Source organism: Microtus ochrogaster, chromosome 18, assembly GCF_000317375.1.
Source record: "Microtus ochrogaster isolate Prairie Vole_2 chromosome 18, MicOch1.0, whole genome shotgun sequence".
NCBI classification, from domain to species: Eukaryota; Metazoa; Chordata; class Mammalia; order Rodentia; family Cricetidae; genus Microtus; species Microtus ochrogaster.
The window spans coordinates 6,709,103-6,721,866 of record NC_022020.1 but is presented as its reverse complement, the minus strand read 5'-3'; the positions used below and the strand labels follow the sequence as shown (position 1 = coordinate 6,721,866).

At 43.7% G+C, this 12,764-nt stretch overlaps 1 protein-coding gene across 3 annotated transcripts in view; it reads left to right on the top strand.

Annotated features, from left to right (window-relative positions):
- The window catches only part of Osbpl1a (oxysterol binding protein like 1A), a 196,079-nt gene that overhangs the window by 175,072 nt on the left and 8,243 nt on the right, over positions 1 to 12,764 (top strand). For all 3 annotated transcript variants that reach the window (XM_005355774.3, XM_026783540.1, XM_005355775.3), the window contains 6 exons: positions 4,028 to 4,162; positions 5,803 to 5,900; positions 8,465 to 8,647; positions 11,546 to 11,653; positions 12,053 to 12,142; positions 12,352 to 12,478. In XM_005355774.3, the coding sequence (XP_005355831.1) occupies positions 4,028 to 4,162; positions 5,803 to 5,900; positions 8,465 to 8,647; positions 11,546 to 11,653; positions 12,053 to 12,142; positions 12,352 to 12,478 (741 nt within the window). The remainder of the gene's footprint in view (positions 1 to 4,027; positions 4,163 to 5,802; positions 5,901 to 8,464; positions 8,648 to 11,545; positions 11,654 to 12,052; positions 12,143 to 12,351; positions 12,479 to 12,764) is intronic.

Sequence of the window (12,764 nt, the reverse complement as noted above, 5' to 3'; positions counted from 1 at the left end):
GGGGGGGGGTTGGGATGTCTGTGAACATGTGGAGAGGTCAGAGAGAGCATCTAGTAGTCTTCTCTTAACACTGTGCTCTTAATCCTGAGGGAAGAATCTCATGCCCTGAAGCCAAAAAAAAAGGTTTTTGTTTATGTATGTGTGTATATGAACATACGCACTTTTGTGGGACTGTTTTTATTTATTTGTATATGTGTGTGCTCACATGTGTATTTATGAGACTCTGCTTGTTACAGGGTGCTGGGGTCTGAACTGCAGTCCTCATGATTAAGCAACAAGTACTAATCACTGGGTCATCTCCCCACTACCACCTATCACAGAACTCTTCTTGCACATTAAACACTAGATACCAGTTGCCCTTCCCTGGGCCCTGGCAGCACCACTCTGTCTGCTCAGACTCCATTCTTCCAACTTTTGTCTTTGGTAGGTGTGGACTGTGGAGTGCACTTGCTGTGCTCTTCCATCGCCCACCTCCATCACCGCTCTCCCTTGTCCAAATGTGAGGGTTGTAAGGCAGATCAGCCTCTGGGGTATGGTGTTATTAGCTTCTATCCCCTTTGCTTCGGACTTGAGATGTATGTATGTATGTATGTATGTATGTATGTATGTATGTATGTATGCAGATGTATATTTATGTATGTGTGTATGGATATGTGTATATACATTTAATTTTGAAATTTAAATATAATTATATAATTTCCCCCTTCCCTGTCCTCCATTCCCTCCCATGCACCCTCATTCTTAAATTCATGGCCTTTGTTTATCACGTCTCATGTTCTACTCCTGATGGGAAGAGCAGTCTCTATTTAGTTTAAGATGTGTGAACGCTGAGCACGCAATCAACAGCTTTCAGAGTTCAGCAGAAACACGTGCAATATTTACTTTCTGCAAGGTTGTGCCAAATGTTACACACAAACCCGAAGGTTGCACATAAAAGCACGAAGAAAGTAATGCTTGCTGCTTACAGCATTCCATGAGTGAAATAAATAAATGGATTTAACCTGCTACAGCAGAGAAAACTTGAGTAGGGAAAAATATTATTGGGACTGGAGAGGTGGCTCAGCAGCACTGTCTGCTCATGCAGAGGACCTGAGTTTGTCTCCTAGTATCTTCATGGTGGCTCAAAATCATCCTTAACTCCAATTGCAGAGGACCTGATGTCCTCTTCTGGCTCTGTGGGCCCCAAGAATGCATGTGGTACATATGCATACACACAATACATGCACATGTAAGAAAAAGGCATACTTAAAATATACTATTAGCACTTATATTCCTTAGGTTTGCTTCATAATTTTATGTGTGATCTTATATAGTGTTTTTATTAATATTTATTTTCACTTATTTATGTTCAAATGTAGAATAATTAGCTATTAATTGCGTAAGTTTATATTTGAATATTTGTATTTCAGTATTTAATTTTATGTGAGCAAAATATATTTTCAGTGTAACAATTCAAATAAATTATATTATTTCCATATGGACAAGAGAAGATATTTAAGATTCCTACATTACCAACTGAAGACAACCATTATTACCTTCTAGGTGTTCCAGTCTTGTGGTATGTGTCTGTACAGATATATACATAACAAAATTTAAGTACTGTTTTGGGTGTTTTGTTTGTGTTTGTTTGGGTTTTTGAGACAGGGTTTGTCTGCATAGCTCTGGTTGTCCTGGAACTTGCTCTGTAGACCAGGCTAGCCTTGAACTCACTGAGATCCACCTGTCTCTGCCTCATGAGTTCTGGGATTAAAAGGCATGTGCCACCACAAATTGTTTCTTTTAATGTTGCTTTGTGTCTTATTTATTCAGAATTGAACTTTTTTCTGATTGAGAAAAACAATGATAACTTTTCGAGTATAAATAATTGATAACTACTCAAAGTAATATGGTTTTTCAAGACAGAGTTTCTCTGTGTAACTCTGGATCCTGTTATGAAACTCTCTTTGTAGACTAGGCTGGCCTCAAACTCACAGAGATCTGCCTGCCTGTGCTTCCTGAGTGCTGGGATTAAGGCATGCGCTACCACTGCCCGGTTTCTGATATTTCCTATAATGCCTATTCTTCTATTGGGGATAGCATAGTCTTGTTATAGGTGATGGTAACTGTGTGTTTTCTATCAAAACCAGAAAGGTAATTTTCCCAGATATGATTAATTAAAGTCTGCTTTTCAAACTTTATTTCTTAAATATTTCATTTTTTAGACCATTTTTGGTGTGTATAAAAATTGTTGAAGTTCTAAAAGTTGTCAAAGCCCCTCTTTTGGTGTATCTGCAGCTTGTACTGTGGTTGGTGTCCCTCATAGAATAGTGCCCTTGGTACACTTAATGGACACGCCTTGCTCCCGAGCTTGTAGCTGACATGGGGTTTGTTCCTGGCTGTTGTATGCTCATGTCCCAACTCTGAGTTGATGCCCTGTGTGCCACATCCTGTACACCATCCCTCTTAGAGCCAGCTACCTGCTGCTTTCATACTGTTCTTCTGGTAGTGGTGATAGAGAAAGAGGAGGAAAGAGGGAGGAGAGAGAAGTAAAGAACGTTTCTAAGTGGAAGAGAAAAGAGAAGCCTGGTGGTACATGTTAGTTAAAAGACGCCTTTATTGTCCTATTGTCTGTGACTTACTGTAAAGGTAACTCTGGGTTGAATGAGATCTTGGCTATGTATAGCTGAACCTTCTTCCTCCTCTCCCTATTATGGCGACAGGAATGTTCTCTTTGATGTGTTGAGCTGCTACTTGCCTAGTCTACATTTTCTGGCTGTTTTAACTGCACTTCATAGCAGTTTTGTGAAGTCTGTGTATAATTTTAATTGTGTGGGAGAGTAAGAGGCAGATGTAGGGAAGAGCTAGAGTTGAGTCTGGCGGCATTCATCCTGGGCTGTTTACCTGGCCAGGTGGATCCTGCCAGATCCCCAAGGGAAACATTCTAGAGTACTAAGTTTTTTGCTTTTAATGACATTTTGAAAGTACCTGTGATGATACTTGCTGGCAGTACATGTAAACGGAGAGGAAGGTGGTACTTCCATGTCAGAGAGCCCTGTCCAGTGGATAGAGGGATCTAAATCATCTTATAAACAGATATCCTTCTGAGGTCAGCCCACACTTATGCAAGGGTGATGTACTCAGAAAAGCAATGTCAACCAAAATGGCCTTAAGTTTCTTTTAGACATTATCCATAAAAATGTACATGACTTATCCCTAGTCCACTGGGCAGGATGACCATAAAAGTGGTGTATATGACTGATCCCTAGTCCATTGGGACTAGGAGAACGTGAGAGCCAGCTAGATAGTTTGCTGGGTTAAGGCACCTGCTGTAAAACAGGAGGACCCACATGGTGGGAGGAGAAAACTGACCTCTCCCTCCTCATGTGCCCTGTGGACACACACATCAGCACATACATCCCCACGTGATAAATACATCTAAGAATAAGTTGGGGGTTTTGAGATGAACCTAGGTGTATTGTGGTCTTGAGTTTGTCTGAGCCGACGATGACCCATGATTCTGCCCCAGACCCCAGCTGGTTAGTAGTCCGTGAAAAGGGTTGGCAGGGAAAGTTTCAGAAGGTTGGCCTTGCCAGAGAGACAAGAAAACAACTGGAAAGTTCCTTGTTAGTGGCTTGCTTGACAATTTCTGATTGGGTCTTGTTTGCTTATGCAATAACCCTAGGTGTCAGGGCCACCTTTATCCCCCTGTTAGCTTTTCAACACCAATGTGAAGATGGTTTTTGTGCCCCCATCACCTGTACCCACTTCTTGTGCTGCTCTGAGGTAGACTTACCACTGCCATCCACTCATGCTTGCACTATGTTGGGCATTCTGTGAAGCCGAGAAGAATGTTTGGTTTGTATTTTCTTGAATTGCTAGATACTCCATAATGTAAGATATTTGTAAAGATTTATAAGCTGAACTGGTTTTAATTCCGTTCTTGAGTTGGGCTTTTCTGTTTCTTCCTTTTCAGGAACACTATGTAAAGGGCAGCAGACACATTTGCTGTTTGTAAATTGATAAACCAGGTTCCGTTTCTTCCTCACAGGAGCTGTCTAAGATCACGATGCCCGTCATATTCAATGAGCCGTTGAGCTTCCTGCAGCGGCTCACTGAGTACATGGAGCACACTTACCTCATCCACAAAGCCAGCTCGTTCGCAGACCCGGTGGAAAGGATGCAGGTATGCAGCCGTGACCCTCGGGAGAAGTATACACCTCAGACACTTGCTTCTCACCTCCTCCCAGCCCACTCACAAACACAGATACTCACACATGTACAGGCACTGACATACATGCTCACACACATGTCTACTGGTGCAAAGTCCCGCTGGGGATGGGACATTCTCAGAGCTTCAGAGTCTTTTGCTTTCGGTCCCCTTGGCCATCCTCTGGGCATTATAACTAGTGAAGACTGAAGGAGATTTCAAGAACCACAGAAGAGTCACACAAGCACACCTGGCTATGGGAAGCTCTTCCCCAGTCTCCAGATTAGAAGGTAGCATGTGGTGATGAGGAAATTGACGTTTCTTATTTCAAACTTTATTAAGGATCTTCTCAAAAAAGATGAATATAGTTGCAGACACGTTTATGCTGTGTGTATGCTCCAGTATGCCTGTTCATAAACACTCAAGTAACAAGAAGTTGAACTTTTTAGTTTTCAAAATCAAAGATGTTTGTGTGGTATAGATGGATGTTAAGACACAAGCCAAGTACAATAGATAATATGCTTCTCCAGACAAAATAGTGTCTGTTCTTTCATTCCTATAAATGGTATTTAACTTCTTTGGTGTCTTATCCAGGGTTTCTATTGCTGTGATAAAACACCATGCCCATAAGAATCTTGAAAAGGAAAGGGTTTATTTCATCTTATAGTTCCACATCATAGTCCTTCACTAAGGGAAGTCATGGCAGGAAGTTGGAGGCAGGAGCTGATGCAGAGGCCATGGAGGGTAGCTGCTTACTGGCTTGTTCCTCATGGCTTGTTCAGCCTGCTTCCTTGTAGGACCTACGAGCACAGCCCAAGGGTGGCACCAGCCACAGTTGGCTGAGTCCTCCTGATCAATCCTCATCAAGCACATGCACCCCAGGCTGACCCACAGGCCAATCTGGTAGGGACAGTTTCTCAGTTACATTGTTTAGTTTTGCATCTCTTTTTCTCAACCCTAAATGTGTAGTTGGTGTCCATAGGCTACACATTCACTGACTCAACCAGCCTCAAGCACACTGTGTAAAGACTAGAACTACACCTTTAACTGAATATGCTGTCTTTTTCTTTGCTATCATTCCCTGAGGGAAATAACAGTCTTTTACATTGTCTTAGCTATTATAAATAACTAGAAAATATAGTATATACAAGAGGGTGTGTTTAAGTTAAAAGCATGTGCTGTGCCATTTTACAAGGCTTGAGTATGCACAGACTGACACCTGGGGTGTATGTTAGAACCAGTTCCTCTTAGCGACAACTGGTATTTAATGTTTTAAAAACTTTTGCATATTAGAAGTTTTAGAATTTACAGATTATTAAGCTTTTACATATAAAACTTCAACATATTAGAAGTAACTGGCTTAAAGAGTTTGAAAGTCCTTGGCACAATTGGAGTGCTCACAGGCTATCACAAAAGCTGTCTGTGCCTGAGAAGAACACTGTAGGAAGAGATCTGGGGCTTCTGTTCGGAGTGGACAAGCTCCTGCAGTAGCTCTAGAAAGCCGGATTAAGAACCACACTGATTCAGCTGCTCACTGTCTTCTGTGAGGCTTTGGCTCCGGAGAGAGGGTTGCGAACTGGCTGTTAATTCTTATGCAATGCTCTGCTCTGTTCCAGTGTGTAGCTGCATTTGCTGTGTCTGCTGTTGCTTCTCAGTGGGAGCGTACTGGAAAGCCCTTCAACCCACTTCTGGGAGAGACTTATGAATTAGTTCGGTGAGGTCTTTCGTGCCATTCAGATGGCTTGTTGAATGTGCATGACTTAATAGATTTTTTTTCAATGAAGGATAATGGTTATTTTTGAGTTTCCCTAAACATTTTGTGTGTGTGTGTGTGTGTGTGTGTGTGACTGAAACACAGTAATTATTTTGATGTCAGTATCTGGGAAAATAGACATGCAATGTACCATCATAAAACACAGTTGCAAGGTTTCAGTGTTCCTGACCTTCAAGGATTAACTAGCCTCCTTTTTTAGGTAGATCACATGACACCATCAGAGTTTTAGGTTTTCTATTGCTGTGATAGAAAACCATGACCAAAATCAACTCTGGGAGGAAAGAGTTTATTTCACTCACAATTCCCTATCACTGTTCATTGTTAAAAGCAGTGAGGACAGAAACTCACACAGGGCAGGAACCCAGAGGCAGGAGCTGCTTATGGGCTTGCTCCCTATGGCTTGCTAGGGCCCAAGATCACAGCCCAAAGATGGCACCACCCACAATGGACTGGGTCCTCCCCCTGTCAGTCACTAATTAAGAAAATGCCCTAAAGGCTTGCTTACAACCTAATCTTGTGGAGGCATTTTCTTAATTGAGGCTCCCTCCTTTCAGAGATACAAAACTAGCCAACACATCAGGGCAGAAACTCAAGACAGGAACCCAGAGGCAGGAACTGAAACAGATGGTGGGAAAGTATGGTTTACTGGTTTGTTTGCTCATCCTGCTTTCTTACCCTATCCAGGACCACCTACCCCAGGGGCAGCACTGCCAACAGGCAGGCAGGCAGGGGCTTCCACATCAATCATTCATCAAGAAACTGTCCTACCTGCTTGCTATAGGCCGATGGGTTTGTGTCAAGTTGAAAAAAACCAACCAGTACACTAGGAATAGTGGTGCATATAATCCTAACACTCAGGAGGCAGAGGCAAATGGATCTCTGTGAGTTCAGGCTAGCTTAGTCTATATAGTTCAGACCAGCCAGGGTTATATCCTGAGATATTGCCCCCCCACCCCCTCCATATGTATGTATGTGTGTATATGCACACACACGCATATAAAATTATGGCCATATTAATATGTGGTATCTGTAGATTCCTGCACTAGCTTGTTTGTGGTTTATGTGTAACTAGAGGACATCATTTGACTTCATCTTTTGTCTTCCTCCTTTTCTTAGCACCTGTTTTGATCATATTTATCCATCCTGTAGATACTATAAATAGAAATGCCACATTTTTCTAGCTCATATAAAAGGAATGATGTTTTAAATCTGATGAATAATTGTAGTTGTAAGCCCCCTTGTTGAATTAAGAGCGGCGGGGGCTGTGTCTCCGGCACCCTGCCGCCCGCACGGCTAGCTTAGCTTATGCCCCAAAATAATTACACGGAAACTGTATTCTTTTAATCACTGCCTGACCCATTAGTTCCAGCCTCTTATTGGCTAGCTCTTACATATTGATCTAACCCATTTCTATTATTCTATGTAGCCCACAAGCCGGCTTACCAGGAATGATCTTAACCTGCATCTGCCTGGAGTGGGGGAACCATGGCGGCTCCCTGACTCAACTTCTTTCTCCCAGCCTTCTGTTCTGTTTACTCCACCCACCTAAGGGTTGGCCTATCAAGGGGCCTAGGCAGTTTCTTTATTCCTTAACCAATGAAATCAACAGATTGATATATGACACTCCCACATCACCCCCTGAGGTATGAATGGCCAGACCCTGTCCCCAGACTGTCTGTTACCTGCCAGCTGCTATATCCTACAGATCAGGCCACAGAATCCCACCAATCCCGGGCCACCCTGGAAAACTCTTCCTCCTCCCCCAAACCCTATATAAAGCCTGCCTTCTGCTCACTTTGCTGTTTCTCTCCCTAGCAGAGGCAGCCACCCTCCTGTGTTCTTCTCAGTCAAGTCTCTTATGAGATTTATTGTGCCATGTGACTTTGTGGCATTCCTTGGCTTCTTCCCCCTTAGAGCCATAACACTAACAGTAGTAGTCATTGTTCCCATTACTGTCACCAAAATACAGGAGCTCCTGAAGGAGGAAGAGCTTGCTTTGCCTTCTAGCTGGAGAGGATACAGGAAGGGCATGGCAGGGAAGGCATAGCTGGAGGAATGTGTGAGGAATGTGTGAAGCTGGTTCAATTGCGTCTGCAGTCAGGAAGCAGAGAGCAGAAGGGTTCCATGCTATCAAACCTCCCAGCCAGCCTCCAGTGATTCACCCCATTAAGGCTCCACCTCCTAAAGGTCCCACAGCCTTCCAAAACAGCACCAGCAGCTGGGGACCAAGGTTTCAAAACTACACACAGCCATAATGTTTGTGTAAATCACCCAGTTCATATGAATGTCCTATATTTTAATATGATAAGTAATTAGCTATCTCCAACAGCATGAAACAAAAAGTAGCTTAGGTTATGTTTGTGTTGTTCCTCGTGTTAGGTTGTACTGTAATAAGGATGATGATAAAAATTGTTTTTCTTCATTGAACATTTTCCTAAATATTTTAACACATACAATGAGTCAATTGCAGTGATGCATTTGTTCTTTTTTGTTTTAATCTTAAGAGATGACCTTGGATTTAGACTCATCTCAGAACAGGTCAGCCATCACCCCCCAATCAGTGCATTCCACGCAGAGGGGCTAAACAATGATTTCATCTTCCATGGCTCAATTTACCCCAAACTGAAGTTCTGGGGGAAGAGTGTTGAAGCAGAACCTAAAGGAACCATCACCTTGGAGCTTTTAGAGTAAGTACAGGAGAACCACTCTGTCTTGTGTCTGCACATGCGCAGGCAGGCCACGCTGTTGTAGCCGGGGAACAACACAGCATTCATGAGTGCTCACTGCTGCCCAAGTGAAAGACTTCACAAAGCGTGGGAGTGGCCACTGTCAACGAGGCTGGACCAGCCATTAGATAGATAGGATTAACTCTGTGGCAGCTATGACACTAGTGTCTGGATGCCATGGTGCCCAAGCTTTGTCTAAAGGATCCTTCTAAATTAATTCACCCTGAAAAGTGACAGTTGTGTAACATGTTGGACATTAGGTTTTTGGGAAGCTCTCTTCTGCAGGGTTAGCTTTAAAGGCTAAAGCATTTCTAAGTAAGCTCACATCTACTCCCCTCTCCCACCTGCTGACTGGGACTAGAAACCCTGGGCAGGAGCCACAAAGCAACATCCTGGGACTGTGAGCAGTGAGGACAACAGACTGGGAGAAAAGTTAAGTTCTGCAGTAAGATTCCTGGTTTTATATTTTTCTCCATGCTAAGAGTCTGAGCAGCAAATTACAAAATGTCACTAGAAGCAAACAGAAGAGGTTCCAAAAGAAACCCTCTTGTCTTTCCTTAGAGATCCCAGAAGGAGCCCCTACGAGACATAAAGACTATTGAAAATATGACTTGGGTTTCCTCCTAGTCTTTTCCCAAATTGAATACTCAGGCCTCTGATTCTCTCCTATAATAGCTGCTGCTACTTCAGTTATAGTATCTGCAACTGAGAAAACACTCAGCAGCCACAGGATCTGGATGAAGGAATGAGAACTATTGGTATTGGCCCAGAAGCTCAGACCCCAGTTTAAGGGTAGAGGTGGTATCCTGAAACACAAATGTGTGGTGGGGAGGGAAACCACTCCTCTCCTAAACCAAGCTTCATGACCTTCCCCCAGACGGTGCACCAAAGGCACTGAGATCTATGGCCAGGGGCCAGATCCCTGCGTAGCCGCTGTGGGATGCGTCTGAGGAGCATTGCAAAGACTTTGGAAAGTGTAGTGACAGAATCAGGGCCCACAGAAAGAGGGTCGGGACTTATGGCTTGACATTATGTCAATTGCCTCCAATCAAAACCAAAATCAGTATTCTCTGGATTTCAAGAGGACAGCAAATCTCATAAAACTTGAGTATCTTGAATATAATTTAGAATATTTGGCTTTACTAAGAAACTGAAGAAAAAAAAAACAACAACAACAAACCCTCAGCTCCCAGTGAAAGGGCAGTCAACAGCCTCTAAGCCCAGAATGACCCAGAGTCAGTGTCACTCTGCTGCTGAAGATAAGGTGACCAGAGCTGGCTATTCTACATGCAAATAGTTAGACATTTTAGTACCAACACGTGTAGCAGGGGAATACAGTGACCAGGACGTGCTCAGAGCAGCATGAAGATGGTGGAACTGCCATGATGGAGGATACCCCCTGGAGCCTCGGTCCAGCTGTGATGCTGATTCTTCCCAGTAGTTTCCATAAAGCTAGATCAGAGCCTCTGGGGGGTGAGGGTGGAGGGGTGGTCCCCCATTTAAACCAAGAGCTCACTGATGGAGCTGATCTCATCAGCCAGCTTGCCCAGGGCATCCCTCACCTTCTGACATTTCTGTGGGTGCTAGATGAAGACTCTGGTCTTTATGTGAACAGCACAGCTCAAGAGCCATCTCCATAAGGGGAGGGAGCGGCTCTGTAGGCATAAAGGAATTGATTTTAAATTTACATGGAAAAGCAAATGAAATCGAACAACCAAAACTACTGACAATTTCGAAAAGGAGCAAAACAACTAAGATGCTGAGCTGAGACCAAGATTTAGCTTTTGTGAGACTCTTCAGTGGCATTGCTGCAGCAGAGCAGGGAAGAGTCCAGAAACGAGCACCACAGAGACGTGGTCAGCATAAGCCATCGACTAAGAAAGTCAGACTGTAAAGCTTTGGGGAGCAAATAGAAAATGTTCGAAGTTTGTGTTGGTAGAGATCTAAATTGGAAAGCCCAGTGCAGTCTGCTTCAGAGACTGCATTAGGTTAAAGCTCCCTCTGAGAGACACTATGCACGGGACGAAAGACATGCTATAGACTATTAGAAATGAAACTCCTAACAGAAGGTGTTGTCTAGAACATATAAAGACCCTGAAATAATTATAACTCCACAAGGGATTTGTACTATGAGTTTTGAGGTTTGGGGTAAACTGGAAGGGACTGTATCTGGAAAATGCCAAACAGACCTTCATTTTTATTTTCTACCTCTAATTTTTCTGTTCGTGTTTCACAAAACTCTTGAATACAGGTTGAATATTCCTTTTCATAAAGGCCTGGGAGACAACTATGTCATATTTAGGAGACTCTGGATCTTGGAATGTCATGTAACTTTTGCCAGTTGAATGAACACACTGTCTGAAAGTCCAAGATCCACAATGCTCTGGAATCAAAGGCCTTTTGATTTTCCTGTCAGTGCAAATATTTGGGAGTTTGAACTTTTGAATTAGGGACATTCAACTTGTGTACAGTTTATTTTTAAAACAATAAGAATGGGCAGGTAATACCTGTTTTACTGTGAGTCAATATTGGTGTGGGGTGTGTGTGCGTCCATACGTGTGTATGCCTACGTGTTTGAGTGTGTTTGTGGAGGCCAAAAGTCAGTCTATCAGATGTCTCGCTGACTGGAACCAATGGGTCCCTGCTTCCGTTGCTATGGTTACAGGTGTCTTTCACATCCTGCCTTCACACAGTTGCTGGGGATTGAACTCTGGTCCTGGTGCTTGTGCAGCAGGCACGTTACCACCAAGCCAGTTCCCAGCCTGATTCGTTGTTATGAATGACTCTTGAAGCAAGCTCCTTTTTTTAGACTAATTGGTTCTTCTCAGCTACTTCTCTGGGTTTGGGGTTGTTTTTTAGACACAATGAAGCATACACGTGGACAAACCCCACCTGCTGTGTGCACAACATCATCGTGGGCAAACTCTGGATCGAGCAGTACGGCAATGTGGAAATCATAAACCACAAGTAAGGTGCACGCAGGCTCTGCCTGTACTCTTCCTTTCCTCAGTCTCTTCCAAAGGCTTCATGACCCGACAGGAGCGGGATGGGATCCTTCCATTTGTAATAGCACTGCTGCCATCTCCGTGTACACAGACTGACCCGATGTGTCGCCTCTGTCACTCACTCAGGGTAGGGTAGGTCAGATAGGAGTGTGGAGTCATTATGAAAAATTAGTTTCAGATTCTGTCACTTATTTTCGGCGAATGCTTCCGAGCTTTGCCTCATGTGGGCACTGCTGATGGGAGAAGGGTGGCTGTGGAGAATCAGTCAGCAGTGCTGCCCCCGGGAAGGCCATCCCGGTCACCGTTCTCAACTGCTTCCTTGGCATTGCTCCGCCATGTGAATTTAGCCTTTGTTTTGTAGGACTGGGGACAAATGTGTGTTGAATTTTAAGCCTTGTGGTCTTTTTGGCAAGGAATTACACAAAGTTGAAGGCTACATACAAGATAAAAGGTAAGGTTTCTTTTTCAACATTGACTGCAAATGCTTCTTTAGATGTTTGTGTTCAAGTGTGCTGCCTGATTAACGGGTATCCAAATAACAGAAGTCTTCTGAAAGGAAATACCTGTTTCTCTAAAGGATGGGCTTACAAAAATATAGCAACGTTAACTTCAGCACAGCACGGGCTTGATTGGTAACTAAACAATAGTCTCTCTTGGCAGCAAAAGGAAACTCTGTGCTCTCTACGGGAAGTGGACTGAGTGCTTGTACAGTGTTGACCCTGCCACTTTCGACGCCTACAAAAAGAACGATAAGAAAACCACGGAAGAGAAGAAGAATAGCAAACAGGTGAACACACTGAGGTGGTGCTGGCAGCTGGACTCTTGCATGTGTATGGGCCCTTCTGGAGCCGCCTGTGTGCTGCTACCACGTGGTTTCTTCTCCTTGCATCCTGTGAATGAACCGATAGCTGCCCTCCTTAGCGGAAAATGTCAGGCTGGAGCTGCTGGTGGCTGGTGCACACAATTAGTGTTGCTTTGGAAAGTTGGTCCCCATCTTGATGACACAGTGGTGTGTTTCCCTCCTGTTCTTGTGCGTTAGAGGTAGAAATGGCCCAAGTATATAGGCTCCGCTC